This window comes from Apostichopus japonicus, chromosome 16 (genome assembly GCF_037975245.1).
Source record: "Apostichopus japonicus isolate 1M-3 chromosome 16, ASM3797524v1, whole genome shotgun sequence".
Classification (NCBI taxonomy): domain Eukaryota; kingdom Metazoa; phylum Echinodermata; class Holothuroidea; order Aspidochirotida; family Stichopodidae; genus Apostichopus; species Apostichopus japonicus.
The window spans coordinates 16,946,111-16,962,057 of record NC_092576.1 but is presented as its reverse complement, the minus strand read 5'-3'; the positions used below and the strand labels follow the sequence as shown (position 1 = coordinate 16,962,057).

The window sequence follows — 15,947 nt, the reverse complement described above, 5'->3', positions numbered from 1 at the left end:
CTCTCAGGGACCTGACCTGTCTGAGCTTAGAAGCTCAGAGCATAGCAAACAGCATTTAAAGTCAATGAATGTATATTAAGGCATATACTATAATTATCTTTACAACGAATGCGTCAATTTAGGGGTATGAAAAAACTTGACACGGCAGACATTTTGTGGTCAAATTCTGCTCAATCGTACGGTGCATAAGCACAGAACCTTAAATATTTTGAGATCATAACATTTCTGAGGAACTATTCATATGAAAAATACATACAGTCGAGTGATTTGGATTTTTCCTTAATAGATATCGTTGATGAAATCCTTAAGTGCGTCAATTATGAGCCCACCATGATACTGCGTAGCGTAACACTAACCATAATACAGTACTAGTGCCAGTGGCCTAACAATTAACCTTAAATTTACCTTCAAGTTTAAGGAATAACAGGTAGGCCAATGAAGGCAGTTAATACCTCCATTATTCTAAAGACCTTCTTGGGTGATTTACGGTTGAAATTTGCTTAGAGTGATCGTATGAAACTATGCCAAGCCCAGCAAGCTGCCGTTGCCTCTCGGTTTCGAAATTGAATTGAATCGAATTGGATTAAAATACATTAGTCCGTCGACACCGACTAAGCTACGATTATGGCGTAAATCGGGTGTCCGTATCGTTCTTAGTCCATGGGTTAAAATACCTTAGTCCGTCGCCACCGACTGAGCTGCGATAATATTTTCCTTAGTCAGTGTAAACTGACTAAGAAGCAGTGATGAAACGAAGATTTTTGCTAGTCCAGGTGCATTGACTAACGTTACATACTACTTTAACGTTAGTCCGTGGCAATATTGACTAGTTTATTTTTCAGTGCACTGGTTCCTGTAGTTACTGAAGTAGATATCCCATGGCAGCATCAGGATATCTCCTTCTGATGTCAGGGTTGTTTGGGATATGCTGTTACCTAATCTAACCAGTGCAGTCCATGGATACCACACCCATTCAGTATATAAGTATATAACTGTGAATGCTGAGGACTTAGCACATCAACTTTCTCTGAAAATTGACAAAACAACAGAAAATTAATGACCTTGAGTAGGCTAAAAAAGCCCTTGATGCACATACTCAAGGGCAGAAAATGGCACACCTTAGTAGATTGTTTGCTAAATAAGACTCCAAAACATTCTCTGTGCAAGGTATTAACACTCAGCAGCCATTCTGATTATGATATTGACCTCATACAACATTGTGCTACAGATAGTTTAGACTTATTCTAGGCTACTACCATAGCCATTCTGGCATTTAGGCCTAACTACTATTAGTAGTATTAGAGGTATTGCATGCATTGTACTACGATTTTGCCCTTAATTTAACACCAGTTACTTCCAAATTTCGCGAAAGTAACATAAAATATGATGACCATGTACATGTACTACTTAACAGGTTGAAGAGAAAACCCAACGAACGGAAGCTTTGGTAGGTCAAGACTTAATGACCAAATAGTTTATTGCGAAGGAAAAACTGACCAGACGTGCTCAGACGGCTGTTTAATTTCATGTATAGAAGGGCACATGCACTATGTGGTACTTTTAATCTGTGATAATACTTATATTAAAAATTCATATATATGCGTAAAAATCCCCCTAGCCCCGTTGACTATCACACTAAATCACAAAAGTAATGTGGTCTCTTTGTATAGATGGAAGTTCTCACGAGCTAACCGCTAACCATCACTGGATATCTGACAAGTTGGCCTTTCACATCATTTCCATTTTGTTTAAAACCATGACCGCAAAGATTGTTTTGCTATCATAGCCTGAAGTTTTCGTCACTTGCAAACTATTACTAGTAAATGCCTCCTTGTGAATTGTAAAGTAACATCAAACAGACTACCAATATCGTGTACATATAGGATAACATGAAACTTTCTGGTTCAAGGTTAACACATAAGGTTATGGTGTAACGAATGTAAAAGGAGAGGGCCCAAATGGGAAGTAAAGGATTGCAATGTCATGAATGAATTAGCTCCATATAAAGTCATGAGACCAAATTAAGTAGTTTCAAAGTGTTTTTCTAACTGAACTTAAAACAGTTAGTTTAATGTATAAAAACAGCGGTTGTATGTACCTACAAAGTGATGACATCATATCAGTTCTGAAACCAATCTGTTGATGAAATTGGCCTTTAAAGAGATCCACATTTTGTTTTCAGTTTGCGTCTGTTTGAAAAAATCATGTAAAAATCAATAAAAATAAAAAAAATTAAAGAAGCAAAAAGTTGTTTTATGGTCTTTAAATACACCCTTGCATGGTTAAATTATGTTAATAAACTTAAAATTTAATTACTTGTCTATAGATAAGTAAATGCATTGGTGTTAAAGCGGTATCAAACACGTGTAAGAGATGTGTAAGAGATGTAACATAAATCATGTCTCATTCACTTTACTTTTATTTGTGAATTTTAGCTCAACGACACATTATCTACCACTGCTTTAGGCTAAGCAATGCAATAATCCTTTTTGTTGCGGGATGAGCAAGGTGTCCCTGCAACAACAACATTTCCATTCATCAGTTAATTACAATGCGGACAACATTTCTTGATCGTAATGTTCCTAAATTGATGTGAGCCAACTCACTTTATATTTGCTAACATAAATAATTCTAACTGTGTAAATGTAACACGTCATAAGTGATCACGCTAGCAGCAAATTACATTGCGACAAACCGATTATTTTACACAGACACAAACACTTTCAAGAAATTGCTCTTGCCTTAACTTAGGAACCGAAACTCGTCTATCGTAGAATATCTCATCTTAGCATACTAGCAAAATCATTTCAAAGCATTATCTATACGTTATCATGTGAAGGTAGTCCAACAGTGTTTGTAAATTCAAGTCAATATCGCAGCATCGAAAGACTGAATCTGTTGGGGACTATGCAACACTTCTAACACATGTCTAATATAAAACTAGCTTTGACGCTGCTATTCTTGGTAGGTACGTGTTATTATATATTTGCGCAATTTACACTAAAGAGAAAATAGTTATTGAGGATTAATCGGATCTAGTAGGGAACAACTAGGCTCTTCAATTTTGGCTAAGGACAATATCAATCGAGTTTGAAATTATGTAACAGTATATAATGGGGATGTAGTGTTTTCCCATAATGTGGAGAACATTTTCACGAGTACCTCTTGAGCAAAGCTGATAATCTGGAGTTCCACTAGAAACGCATGACATGCATTACGTTAAATGAAGCTAATCAATACATTAGAAACGTTTGCTCAATTATATAATTGCTTGACTCAAATTTATTAACTTTTAGTATAGGTTGATTATTGTAAGACCAACCTGTCATAGTAGTCGTAAACAAATAACGTATATTTCTCATTTAAAGCGTCCAATAATGTTTCTGAGAACATGATCCGAGGTCCAGAAGACAAATTTTAACATTTAAATTTGCGTTTGAAGAAATTATTGAGTGTTATAGTTAGATTAAATAAAGAAGTTTTGTATAAGATAGTTATTATTTTTCCTTTCAGTTTTACTCGGAACGTGAGGTAAACTTTTGAACAAAAGTAAAAGATCAAGACGCTTGTATATTTGAGATTTTGAGGTTAATAACTTACATGTTGATAGCCGTCGACGTGTAGTTTTAACGAAGACAAAATTTACAAAATGTTTGGACTTTTTCAATATAATGCAAGTGTATGAGTGGCTTTGTCATAGATGCTCCATAGTCTGGTTGTTTTTGTGTCTTATCTTATAGTGATAACACAGTTGCAAATTACCTACGCCCCTTTTTCACCAAGAGGAGGGCACCTGACCCGAGTGAATCAATAATAGGCTACGTCTCTCTATCTTGAATATTGCTAGTGTTATTGCGGGTAAGAAAACTAGGCTTCCAGGTTTTTGTTACTAGCTTGGATATATGTACAGCCGGTGGTATAACGTTATAGGTAGAAAATGGATACTCGTTCAGTTTGCATGTGCTGAAGACTTTGACTGATCAGGAGTTGCTGGGTTTGAGAACTTCCAAGCATCGGATTTAGTCCAGGAAACTCATCATGTAGCGTTTAATTAACTGGGAGTCGATAGTTTGCATCGGTTTACAACTCAAACTGCAAAGTCACCTTTTCATACAAGATATGGTTACTTATACATATCAGTCGTTGTATGCACTCACCAGTGTGTCGGTGCCCGGACGGCAGTTGTAAGACTATCAGTCTAAAGACATTGGAAACCATGACTTTTCCCATGGCCCTAGTGTTCTAGTATTGGATATATTTCCGTACCATTCAGCTGTTGACCAATTTTTTATGGGGTTGCCTAAATTTGTCTACTTTGAACAATACCTCCTACAGGTAACAGCAAAACTGCCATGTGCACATCTACAGCGCCTGGCCAAACATTCTTGGTCGTCCATTTCATGTTAATTCTTGTTCCTTTCAGTGCAATTTTTCAATTTGATACTTGCTCGAGTCCCTAAAACCTTTGTTCAATTGTCTATTTCTTTTGTTGCTGCATTTCCTTGTAACTGTACTTCTTCAAAGTACCCTTTTTATGCTGTTGTTGAAAGATGTGGTGATATATAAATGTTGTGTAATAACTCTCAAATTCGCATTAGTTGCCAAACCATTTTTTTTCTCCATTGATGTATAGTAATTATGGCGGATCTCTTTCGTTTTAAAGTTATATTTTCCATTCACTATGTAGCATGCCTTTAGTTCCTTCCCAAGCTTCTTTACAATTAAATTGACATCCCTCTTCTCTGATGTAATGTTCATTTCTTGCACCTATGCTACTGCCGTTTCCAGGTTTCTAAGTTACTTAATGCCATCTTGATAACACAAACGCGATCAATAAATTAAAAAAAGTAGAGCAGTTAAATTGTATAGATTGTTTTTGAAAGATCACACGAAATGTTCGTTCAATCGATTCATCTGCAGTCTTGGTAAATATGATCTTCAGACCCCTTTGACTGCAAGCTCGGTATTGACACCCACGCACGGTGTTAAATTTGTAATGTATACAAGCAGCTGGGGTTGACTCGGGATGAGCGACGACATATAACTTCCGTTGTTGATTTGATATTACTGGCCATTAGTTATGGTCAGTTATGCGTCCTAGACGTCTTATTATGACCATGTGACGTAAATGTTTCGTCAGCATTATCTCCAGCTGCAAGGCATATTTGGTTGCATTGTTTCACGCAATAATTGATACATAAGTGGAATCGGGAACGACAGTTTCTGAGTATGGTTCATGCAGTTTTTCGTAAAACAATTTATCTTTTTAATGTTCACATTAAATCTCATGGATATGTGAAGACAGAGAAATAGAGGTTCATTTTTATGTGGGTAAGATTAGTACATATTGCCATTGATATAATACATTGTGTTCAGAACATATTCATATAACATTTTACATGTCAATAAATTTAAATCAACTTCTGTTCAATGTTTACATTATGTTTACTTCATTATAAAACTTTACTTTCTGTATACTATCTGGCATTTGAGTTTGTCGTACGCCATGATTGTTTCGAGTATCATGAATTATTGATGTATTTGCATACAGACTACTACTGAAGTCTGGATACAGTTTTACTTGATTTACGTTTTAATATAATTATGGTCCGTTTGTTGTTTAACATTTACTTAGTTCTTATACAATGTAAACGTGTTTACTACTTCATTCAAAATAGGGGGGAAATATAAACAAATACACAAGCAATTTTGTTGCACTTGTATTGTTTCTGGCATTGTTAACTATACGACCCATACTGGTATTGTTAACGTGACGAACGCATCCTTGTGTCATATCGAGTTGCAAATTTCACGCTTACATATGTCTTGTTACTTGGAAGAATATCGGTTAGGTTGTCTTGTTAGAAGGTTAACGTAAGTACCAGATTATTTCAATTCCATGCCCAGGCTGTATTCTTGGTGTAGTTTTAGGCTATTTACTGTAAGTGACAGTAGCCGACTGATTACAAGTTATTAATATAATGCCATGTGTGTAATAGGGGTTAGAGTGCAGCGCAGCATCGTAGAACGGTAGCAATTATTGACCCCACATTCTATACTGGTGACTTGTTGACGGAGCTTACCATCTGCAAACTTCGACCAATGTTTTGCAAATTCCGATACATGCAGTGTGTACTTTCGTCTGCTATGAAATTGTGCCTGTATGATGAACAAGCGAATGGCATTGATATAACAAATAACGCACAGTGAAAGTGCAGAACACAGTATTTTACTGTGACACCGTTGAATGTTGTATTGCGTTCATATTTGGATAATATGGTTAGAATTCTTCGTCCTATTTAGTTCGTATCGATATTGTTGATTCGTTGGAATATATTTAACTCCTCAGCATGTCGTTTTGATTCTAATCATCAAGGTTTTAATATTGACAAAACTGTACACAGTGAGGAAGTAACTTCCCTCCTACTAATAGTAAGTATTGTAGGCATACTTGTAATAGTAGCTTCGTACTATATTACTGTATTCTTTTAGTCTTTACTGTTAATGAAGAGATTGTGTTCATTTGTTCTTACCCTAATAGGTGGTTACCGGTGATCAGAATCATATCGATTTCAGTAGCTGCTTGAGATATTGTTACCAAAAGACGATCCCATCATTGCTGAAACAATTAGTTAAGGGGGGTCGCAATGTTAATTTTGGTTGATCACTCGAACACTAATACCCCATTACTAATGACTGTCAGATTTCAGATAACCTCATATCAAAAGAAGTAAAAATAATTCGTTTCTGACATATTTCTTTTTCTTCGTACATAAAGTGAAAAATCAAAACGGGTGATGGTCAAATCACAACATTCCTACACCGAAGACATTGAAGTTGTCCTATGGAGGAGTGCTACTGACTCTCCAGCGAAGCTTGGAAATTGGGTAGAAATAAGCCACATTGATGATAATGAAAGTTATGCTTTCTACTAAGAACCATCTGTGGCGACCACTCACAACACTCAAGTAACAGTGAGTCAATATACTGTAAACTTCAAATTACAATTCATGTATAAAGAACACTTATTCTAGTAATTTTGTGACATCAGTGTTCATACTTGTTAGGTCAAACAAGTAAAGTCAGGGCTCCATTTGATGATCATCCATTCGCTTCAAATATTACAGATAGGTGATGGACAACCAAACAGAAACTGTTTATTGTATTTCTGACAACTCTTTTTCTTGAAAATAAAGCAGAATGAATTATTGAACAAAGTGAAAACAAATAGAATGTCCTCTTCTACAACAAATGTCTCCTTTGGCTACCAAACAAGACACAAGTTTTCCAATGGACGGCCATTAATTTTCTTTAAATTGAGGCTTGATAATATGCTAGTGTGAGCTGTTATGGTGCATGCTAACTACTAGTCTCTATATAAGTGTCTCTCTGTTTGTATGTCTACCTGTCTGTCCATAAACACTGTCTATTTAGATGTCAGTGTTCAAGAACTTGTGCTCAAAAGATCATTTAGGTGTTATGAAGGCCATTGTTTGAATATATATAGTCCCAATAATTTTACCATATTGAAGGATTTAACTCTAGCATAAGGCACTGCATAAATAATTATGTAAACACTAAAGATCAAAACAAAATCAAGGCTTCTTATAGCAATGCATTCCTGAGCATTTTTCTGCCTCAAAATTGCAAACATTAAATGATCGTGTACTACATATTCATGATTTCCTAAAATCATTTATTCATAAACTATTCATTTCTCTTTACAGGTAAAACCAACACCTGCATTAGAGACCACCTAAACAACACTGGGTACACTGTGGAAGACAAAACATTCCTACTACTCTGCTCAACTGATCATGACACAGTGGAATATAAATCCACAGAAGAGACATTGAAGAAACTACTAATGCTGCCGTATTCATCCCTCATAAAGGAAAATATCGCAGGGTTGGATGAAGAAATGGCACTATCAGCTACAGATACAATTCAAGACAAACAGATAATATCCTTTAAACAAAACCTTTGACAAAGTTCTCGATACAGATTCCGGCTGATGACTGTTTTATTCTCAAAACTATAACCCCGACCACAGCAAAAACACATTCCATCATAAATACATGCATTAGTCCTAACCTTCAAATATAAAACTCTTGCCAACATAAACAGCACTTCGAACACAAAACATTACTAACGCCATTGCATCATTTCATCTTCAACTCTTAACATACTTAAAAGACTATTTACTGTGCACAGTACTACCACCATTCCTTCCTTTACATCTACACATGTTTTTGCCATCACACCACTCCTGCCTTTATCGCTACACATTTCTGGCCACCGTGTACAGTCTTTCTTACCTTAACATGTGGTAACTTTGTACAGTACAGACACCATTCCAATTTTACATCTACACTTCTAGCCATCAATAACGAACGAATAACTTTGTACAGTACTAACACAATTATTGCTTCTCGGTAACAAGTTACTAACGTTTTACAGTAGTAACACCCTTCTTGCCTTACATTTAAACTTATGCCCATCAATAAACCAACTTCTGTGTACAATACTAACCGCACTCCTATTTTAAGATCTGTCTTCACCTATTGCTATCAATAACAATAAATAACCATTGTACAGTTCTAATACCACTAACACATTGATCACCAGACCTCTAAACATCAGTAAGCTATAGTACCCTTGTATAGTACTATAGTACAAGCAATCTGTGTTACCTTCACATGTACACCTCTTGCTATCAACTAGAACCTCTTAGCTTTGTACGGTTCTTATGTGCAGTCTTTCTACCATTTGCAGTACAACTCTATTTTGCTGTTGACACTTCTAACTTCGAACCAAGTTTCTGTTGTTACCTGTTCAGCAGTAACAATGAAAACCAAAACTACCAAAACTGCAAGCACGGTATTGTTACCCTCGCACGATGTTAAATTTGTAATGTTTAAAGGCAGCTTGGGGTTGAATCGGGATCAGCGATGATATTTAAAGAGGTTATGAAATGAAAAATTTAATGTCTTGGAATGGTTTATCTACATTACTACAACACCATCCATGCACTACTTTCCGTAAATACGGCTTCAACGCCAGAAATTCGCTGTCAAAGTATTCCCTAGAGACCTCTCGAGCTGCCACTCGTAAAAAAAAAAGCAAAGCTGCCCACCGCAGTTCATCTGACGTCATCAAAGGAACCATTTCAGTCAAAGCCGACTCCCCGCTGTTTACCGATACGGCGTTATACAGTTTACTACATGCAACCACAACACTCTTCTCATCAATTGTCTTCTCCCGAATCTTCCGATTCCGAGGAAATAGGACTTCACCTCTCAGGACATTCGTAAGCTTTGACTAAAATTATTTTCTTGAGGAAGAAGAGGAGGAAATAGTTTTGAAGGTGATGAAGATAATATCGGTGTTTTTCCCTATCAATTGAGCCCCTTGCAGAAGAATTGTAAAACGATCCCGATGGCCGAGACGCGTCGCTACCGTGCGAAGTCCCCGAGCAGAACGGTTGTACGACCCTGAACCGAAACTGGTCGGTTGAGCATAAACAAAACCACCGTTATTAAGACCTTCATATGATTTAAATTATCTCGAATGTCGATGATCCTGCTACTCGTAGCGAAGCTTCTAGAATTTTGTGTCTTACAGTGCAAGGAAAATGTGACATTCTGTTACAGTGCAACCCTATTGAAGTACTAGTATCATGGCCCTAGACCTAACTAATAGACGTTGTATAACAGGCTAGCCCGTGTTATTGTATCATCCAACTGTTACGTAAAATCACAACACAACGCCAGATTTACCACAAAAGAAAACTTGCAGATCTAGAATTGATTGTTCTAAAACCAACTGGCTTTAAGTTTTATGCAAAATATTAGGTAACCAACAAAAAATCGTAATTTGCTGTATCAAGGAGGCCTAGGCTATGGTCTTAACAAGTAATTTGGCAACAGTATAGGCCTACAGGAACTCATAACGTTGTGTATGTGTAGTGTTTTGAGCGAGTTGTGTTCAAATTCTTCGATTTCTGTCATCTTTTGGAAAAGCTTTTAGTAGAAATCCGTCTTTACTTGTGGTGGAGCAACCTGATACCACATATCGTTTCGGCATATTTAACAGTAACGAGATAAATTTACGTAAAAACAAAACTCCAAACGCCGAATCTCGATTACTAGGGAGCGCTGCAACAGTGTAATGTTGTGTGTTCTCAGACGTTTAAGAATGTAAACATAGCGTTTCGGAAGTGAGCTGAGTTCCTCGACTGACGTCACGCCGTGTTACCGTAAATACAACAATTTTTCGAAAGTTTTTATTACCCTCGAATTTTTGATCGTTTATTCCTCAAGAATGCTAGCTTTGTTTGACACAAATTGGGTATCATTGGAAAGCTACGAGTATACAGAATACGACGAGAAAGATTTTTTTTCCATTTCATAACCTCTTTTACTTCCGTTGTTACGCACGTTATTTGTTCAGAAACGCAGCCACCAAGTTTGTAAGGATGGGATAATAGAATTACCACGTGCGGGTGTGGGGTAGCCGCCCCCTTTGAAGAAAATTTGCTAAATGGAGGATGCTCACATCCAAAAGTAATTTGAATTAGCCTCAGAACTGAACATTAAAAGACTTTTCCTATTAAGAAAACTTACAATGCAATTAGATGATCGCTGGTTCTTACACCGAGCAATGGGTCGAATGTAAACGGTCGTCGGTTGCGAAAGCCTGTCCTCTTCATTTCAGATAGATCTACGTACTGAACTCTTCATTCAGATACTAAGAGTTCAAATGGTCATACTTGAACAATTTCAAGTAGGGCATCACATTAAAGCCTACACAGGGGTTACATCAGTCCATAGTGATGTCACAGCAGTTGAATCACCTCTAGTAAAATTTTATATCTGAAGTAGTAAATACTTCAACAAACTTTAATGTTTGCACAAGCATCTTTACAGACGTTCGCTAAGAGACGCCTACGTATGTTTTGTTGTCGAATGTTGATTATTCCTGATAAAGTATGACACCAGCGTATAAAAGAAAGCTATATAGATTGATATCATGTGGCCCATTCTTTCATTCGTGATCTTTAAAGTTTGGGGTTTGGATGAGCTCTGGCGTCTTCATAATCGGATCATCATGTTTTTCTCTCACCTCTGGCTGCTTACGTTGACGTGTATTGCATTTACCTTACCTTTCGGTGAGTATGTCGATTAATTGATCTATTTAATTGTTTACTTGAAATAGTGTTTGTTATGATCAATACATATTAGCCCCGTTAGAGAATTTCGATTTGGATTTGTAATGCATGGAACGCTCAGCTCTTTGGTAAAACAGAAGTTGCAATATTTTCGTAAGGAAACATTTTATGAAGTTTTGCGCATGGAGTATTTTCATTAAAGTTGACAAAAACCGAACACATAACCATGAGTATACGTAAAAAAGGTTAAGTGTTACAAAAACTTCCCCTAACAGCTGAACAATATCTTGTTCCAGATGGCAGATATCAAAAATGTAATGTTTGGTCATACATAAGACGAAAGACTTGAGCCATTCTAAATATGATAATCATCGAGGCACGTGTGCTTCAATTGAAACGATCTTTCTTAATAAATTACTATATTTATTGTAGCTGTTATAATTATGGTGTTTGTTTTAATATCAACAATATTAACACTGTACCTTCAAAATATGAAATGAAAACGAATGAAAAGTAAGTTTCAGATACTAGCGTCACTACAACAAATACGATTACAAAATGACAGCCCTTTGTAAAGAATTTGAAAGTTGAATATCGCCAAAATAAAGCAAGATATCTTTTACTTGTTAGGGAGCATTGTTCATTACAAAAATTTCTATCACAAAGGCTTAATATTATCATCGGGTGTGTCTCCTCTTTGAATATATGATTTATACACCAAAATTTCAGGAATAAGCCATTTTGTTCCTCACATGTTAGGTCAATCTTAAAAATCTTACTAAACAAGAAAAAAAAAACATGAATCAATGCCTGTAGGTCTAAAATCGTGTGATATTTATTACCAATATCTACTTCATTTTACTTATCCTTCTAAAGTTGAGAGTGCTGGAATAACCGCTCGAAATTGGTTGAAATTGGTTGAAATTGGTATCACAACCTTACCGACACAACAGAGTATGTGAAATATTTGGAACCTGTAAATGATTCATATCAATCGGTAGACGTTGGATTCCGATATGATCCGTTTAAATATTATTTGGTAATGTATAATATATAAATATATACATATATATATATACATATATGCATAATACAAATATATACATATATATATATATATATATATATATATATATATATATATGTATGTGTGTGTGTGTGTGTGTGTATATTAGGTCCCTTGTTGTTTGTTGCCTATATAAATGACATTGACGGAGATATTTTGTGTACAGCTAAGAAGTTTGCTGATGACATCAAATTGTATTCTGAGGTCTCTTCCAAAAGCGATTCTGAGAAGTTTCAAACGGATTTGGATCAGGTTTTATCCTGGTCTCAGGGATGGCAAATGCTTTTTAATATTGATAAATGCAAGGGTAATGCACATAGGTAGTAGTAACCAAAGTATACCTACAAGACCTAGGTATCTTTTTTTTTTCTGAAAGCAAAAAAGTAGTTAGGCTTTATAAGCAGTTGGTTAGACTTCATTTGGAGTATGCTGTGCAGGCTTGGAACCCATATTTTGCTAAGGATAAGGAAGTTCTTGAAAAGGTCCAGAGGAGGGCTACTAGGATGATTAGTTCCTTAAAGAGTGTTTCTTATTATAGGTGGTTACAACTGTGAATCTCACCACACTGGAGCTTAGGAGGTTACGTTGGGACTTGATTCAGGTTTTCAAGATTGTGTATGGTTTTGACAATTTATCCTTTACCGACTTTTTCATGTTTGCTAATAGTAGTTGTACCAGAGGTCATTGTCTTAAACTCCAAAAGTCACAAAGTAGGATTAATATTCGGCATAACTTTTTTTCTAATAGGGTTGTGAATATGTGGAACAATTTGCCTGAGAGAGTTGTACTTGCAAGTAGTGTCAATGGGTTTAAGAATGCTTTGGACAAGCACTTTAAACATTGTAATCGGGTCTGAGTGTTTGTGTTTTCAGTTTTTTTTCCCTCTCCTATAGGGTCCTTGATGGGGACTTGAGTGTCCCTCCTGATCCTTTTTACTACTAAACTAAACTAAACTAATTAAAACTAAAATAAGCTGTAGTTATGCGGGAAAGCTGTCCATTAAAAAAAATGTTATGCCTCTACTTGTGATGTATTGCATTATGAGATCAAGGGAACTGTCAAAGGTCATCATCACTCATACTTTTCTATGCTCTTACGGGCTTCCTAAAATAAAGATATTGCTGAAACCATCATTTTTAAAATGAGTTTCTGATGAGATCAATGGACGCCAAAGGTAAACAAAGTGCGTTGTAGTTTTTATGGATTGTCTACTTGAAAAGGCAAACACGTAAAATATAAATTTGATAGGTTTCCTTCAGACCCATTAAGGGTTTACTCGCAAAGTCCTCTATAAAATATACAGGCCTTTGCACAGTACACATGTAAAACAATGTCTTGCAACGCGAGGAAAATACTTAACGCTAATAAAGGCCAGGCATGTTTTAAAACATTTCGTTTTGACCAGGGGTGGACTGAGATATTATTTTTACTAGCTCAGTGATCCAGCCGATGACGCTGGGCATTGAGATACCTGTTGGTGCACGGGTTCCTAGCAGGTAAACTGGTAAGTCAAAGCCGCCTCTGAATAAAGCCATGAAGAAATCCTGATCCCTTCATAGAAATGTGTTTTGTTAATGATAAAAACATGTGTAAAAACATTTGTCACTGGTCAAGGGTATAATGCTTGAAATATGATCGCAAAAATAAATGGTGATAAATTTATTCTTTGTTAGATGAAGATGAAATCAGCATATAATTTTGTATCGTTACGATAAAATAAATTAATAATATAGCTGAATGTGTTGCTTACACTTAACTTGTGAATATGTTACGTTTGTGGTATTTGTTTTGCTCCTTTCTATCAGGATTACTCCAGTCAGGAATTGCAGTTAAGGGGCACCATGGTCATGGTTTGTTTGTTCTCCTTCTTATGTTTAAAGCTGAATGATATTTCCCACAACAGGAAACTGTAAAATGTCTTTGCTTATATTCCTTTGTAGGTCGCTTCTCATCCTTATATAACTGACAAATAGATTATATATATATATATATATATATATATATATATATATATATATATATATATATATATATATATATATATATATATATATATATATATATATATATATATATATATATATATATATATATATATATATATATATACATATACATCCTTATATAACTGACAAATTGATTATACATATATATATATATATATATATATATATATATATATATATATATATATATATATATATATATATATATATAAATATATATATTTATATATATATATATATATATATATATACATATATATATATATATATATATATATATATATATATATATATATATATATATATATATATATATATATACATATATATATATATAATATAAAAGATAAACAAGCGAATATTTTTAACAACGACATACTGCTATATTTCGTAGTGGTCACCACTCCATCTTCAGGCAATTGTACAAGATCAATTAAATACAAGGGCTAATATACATCCGATATCTACATCTATATCTAAATGCTGACTTAAATAGAAATGTAGTGAGCTACGGGTTGGAGCTATTCTAATCCCTTTTTACTTTTTATTATATTTTTATATATATATATATATATATATATATATATATATATATATATATATATATATATATATATATATATATATATATATATATATATATATATATATACACACACACAGACTTGGTATGACTTTCGCCTTTCTTGGAATCCTGATGATTACGATGACTTACAGTACATACAACTTCCCCTCACTGAAATATGGCAACCAGAATTGATTTTGTATGAAAGGTAAGATACCATTCCAAGTTGGAGTAGCTTCTCTTCCAGTTTCTTTGGTGTGCTGATCTTTATTAATTCAATATAATCACTGTCCAATAACGTACAACATACTTTACTGTATCGTGATGCTTGACGCAACTCTTTCAGCAAAATCAACTTATACTTGTGAATCTATTCTCTTCGGATTTTCCTCGGAATCGCATGACGGGCAAGGTTATGAAATACTCGCTGACCACAAATCATAATCTTTAAAAGTTTTCCGTCCTTCTCATTTTCCTTTTTTGTTCAATTTCGAACTTGTGAAATCCTAAAAGCACAAGCTTAATTAAAACAAGTACACTTTGTGTACTTTTTCCGAAATCCCCAATAGACAATTAGTATCCCACCAAAACGATAAAAAGTTACTTAGCAGAAATGAACAAATACACCACTTTATCAAATCGACTGATTTTGCTTCAAAAGAGTCATTTCTTGGATGCTTACATGTTTGTATCATCAATATGTTGGCTGTTGTTGTTTTTTTGTTCTCATACTATCAAAACATAGCGATGAAAATTTCCAAACTGAAACCGATATTGTAAGAGTGCATAACACTGGTAAAGTAGACTGGGTAACCGTAGCGTCAACGAGAACGCTTTGCTCGATAGACGTGATGACATTTCCAAAAGACGATCATACTTGTGACGTAACATTTACAACTTGGCTGCACCAGGACAATGAGGTGAATATTGAATTATCATTACAAGTTGAATGAATACAAAGAAAGCGATTCATTTATGTGTGTACATTACATTAAAGTTGATTACGAGTTGATTATAATAAGGTACGGTTGCATCATCTTCTAGAAATCATGAATATTGTTGTCATTATTTTAGTTTTGCCTGGTGAGTAACATTTCTTGTTTATTCCGCATTGACTTTAGTTTTGTTTTGTTTTGTGAG

The 15,947-nt window shown here is 34.9% G+C and overlaps 1 protein-coding gene across 9 annotated transcripts in view; it reads left to right on the top strand.

Annotated features, from left to right (window-relative positions):
- The window catches only part of LOC139982981 (neuronal acetylcholine receptor subunit alpha-9-II-like), a 209,595-nt gene that overhangs the window by 140,362 nt on the left and 53,286 nt on the right, over positions 1-15,947 (top strand). For 4 of the 9 annotated variants that reach the window (XR_011798454.1, XR_011798455.1, XM_071996281.1 and 1 more), the window contains exons 4-5: positions 14,906-15,015; positions 15,553-15,727. Coding sequence is in view for 7 of the 9 variants with exons in the window: in XM_071996281.1 (XP_071852382.1) it covers positions 14,906-15,015; positions 15,553-15,727 (285 nt within the window). In the remaining 2 variants the exon portion in view is untranslated. The other 5 variants (XM_071996287.1, XM_071996286.1, XM_071996288.1 and 2 more) reach the window with 5 other exon arrangements.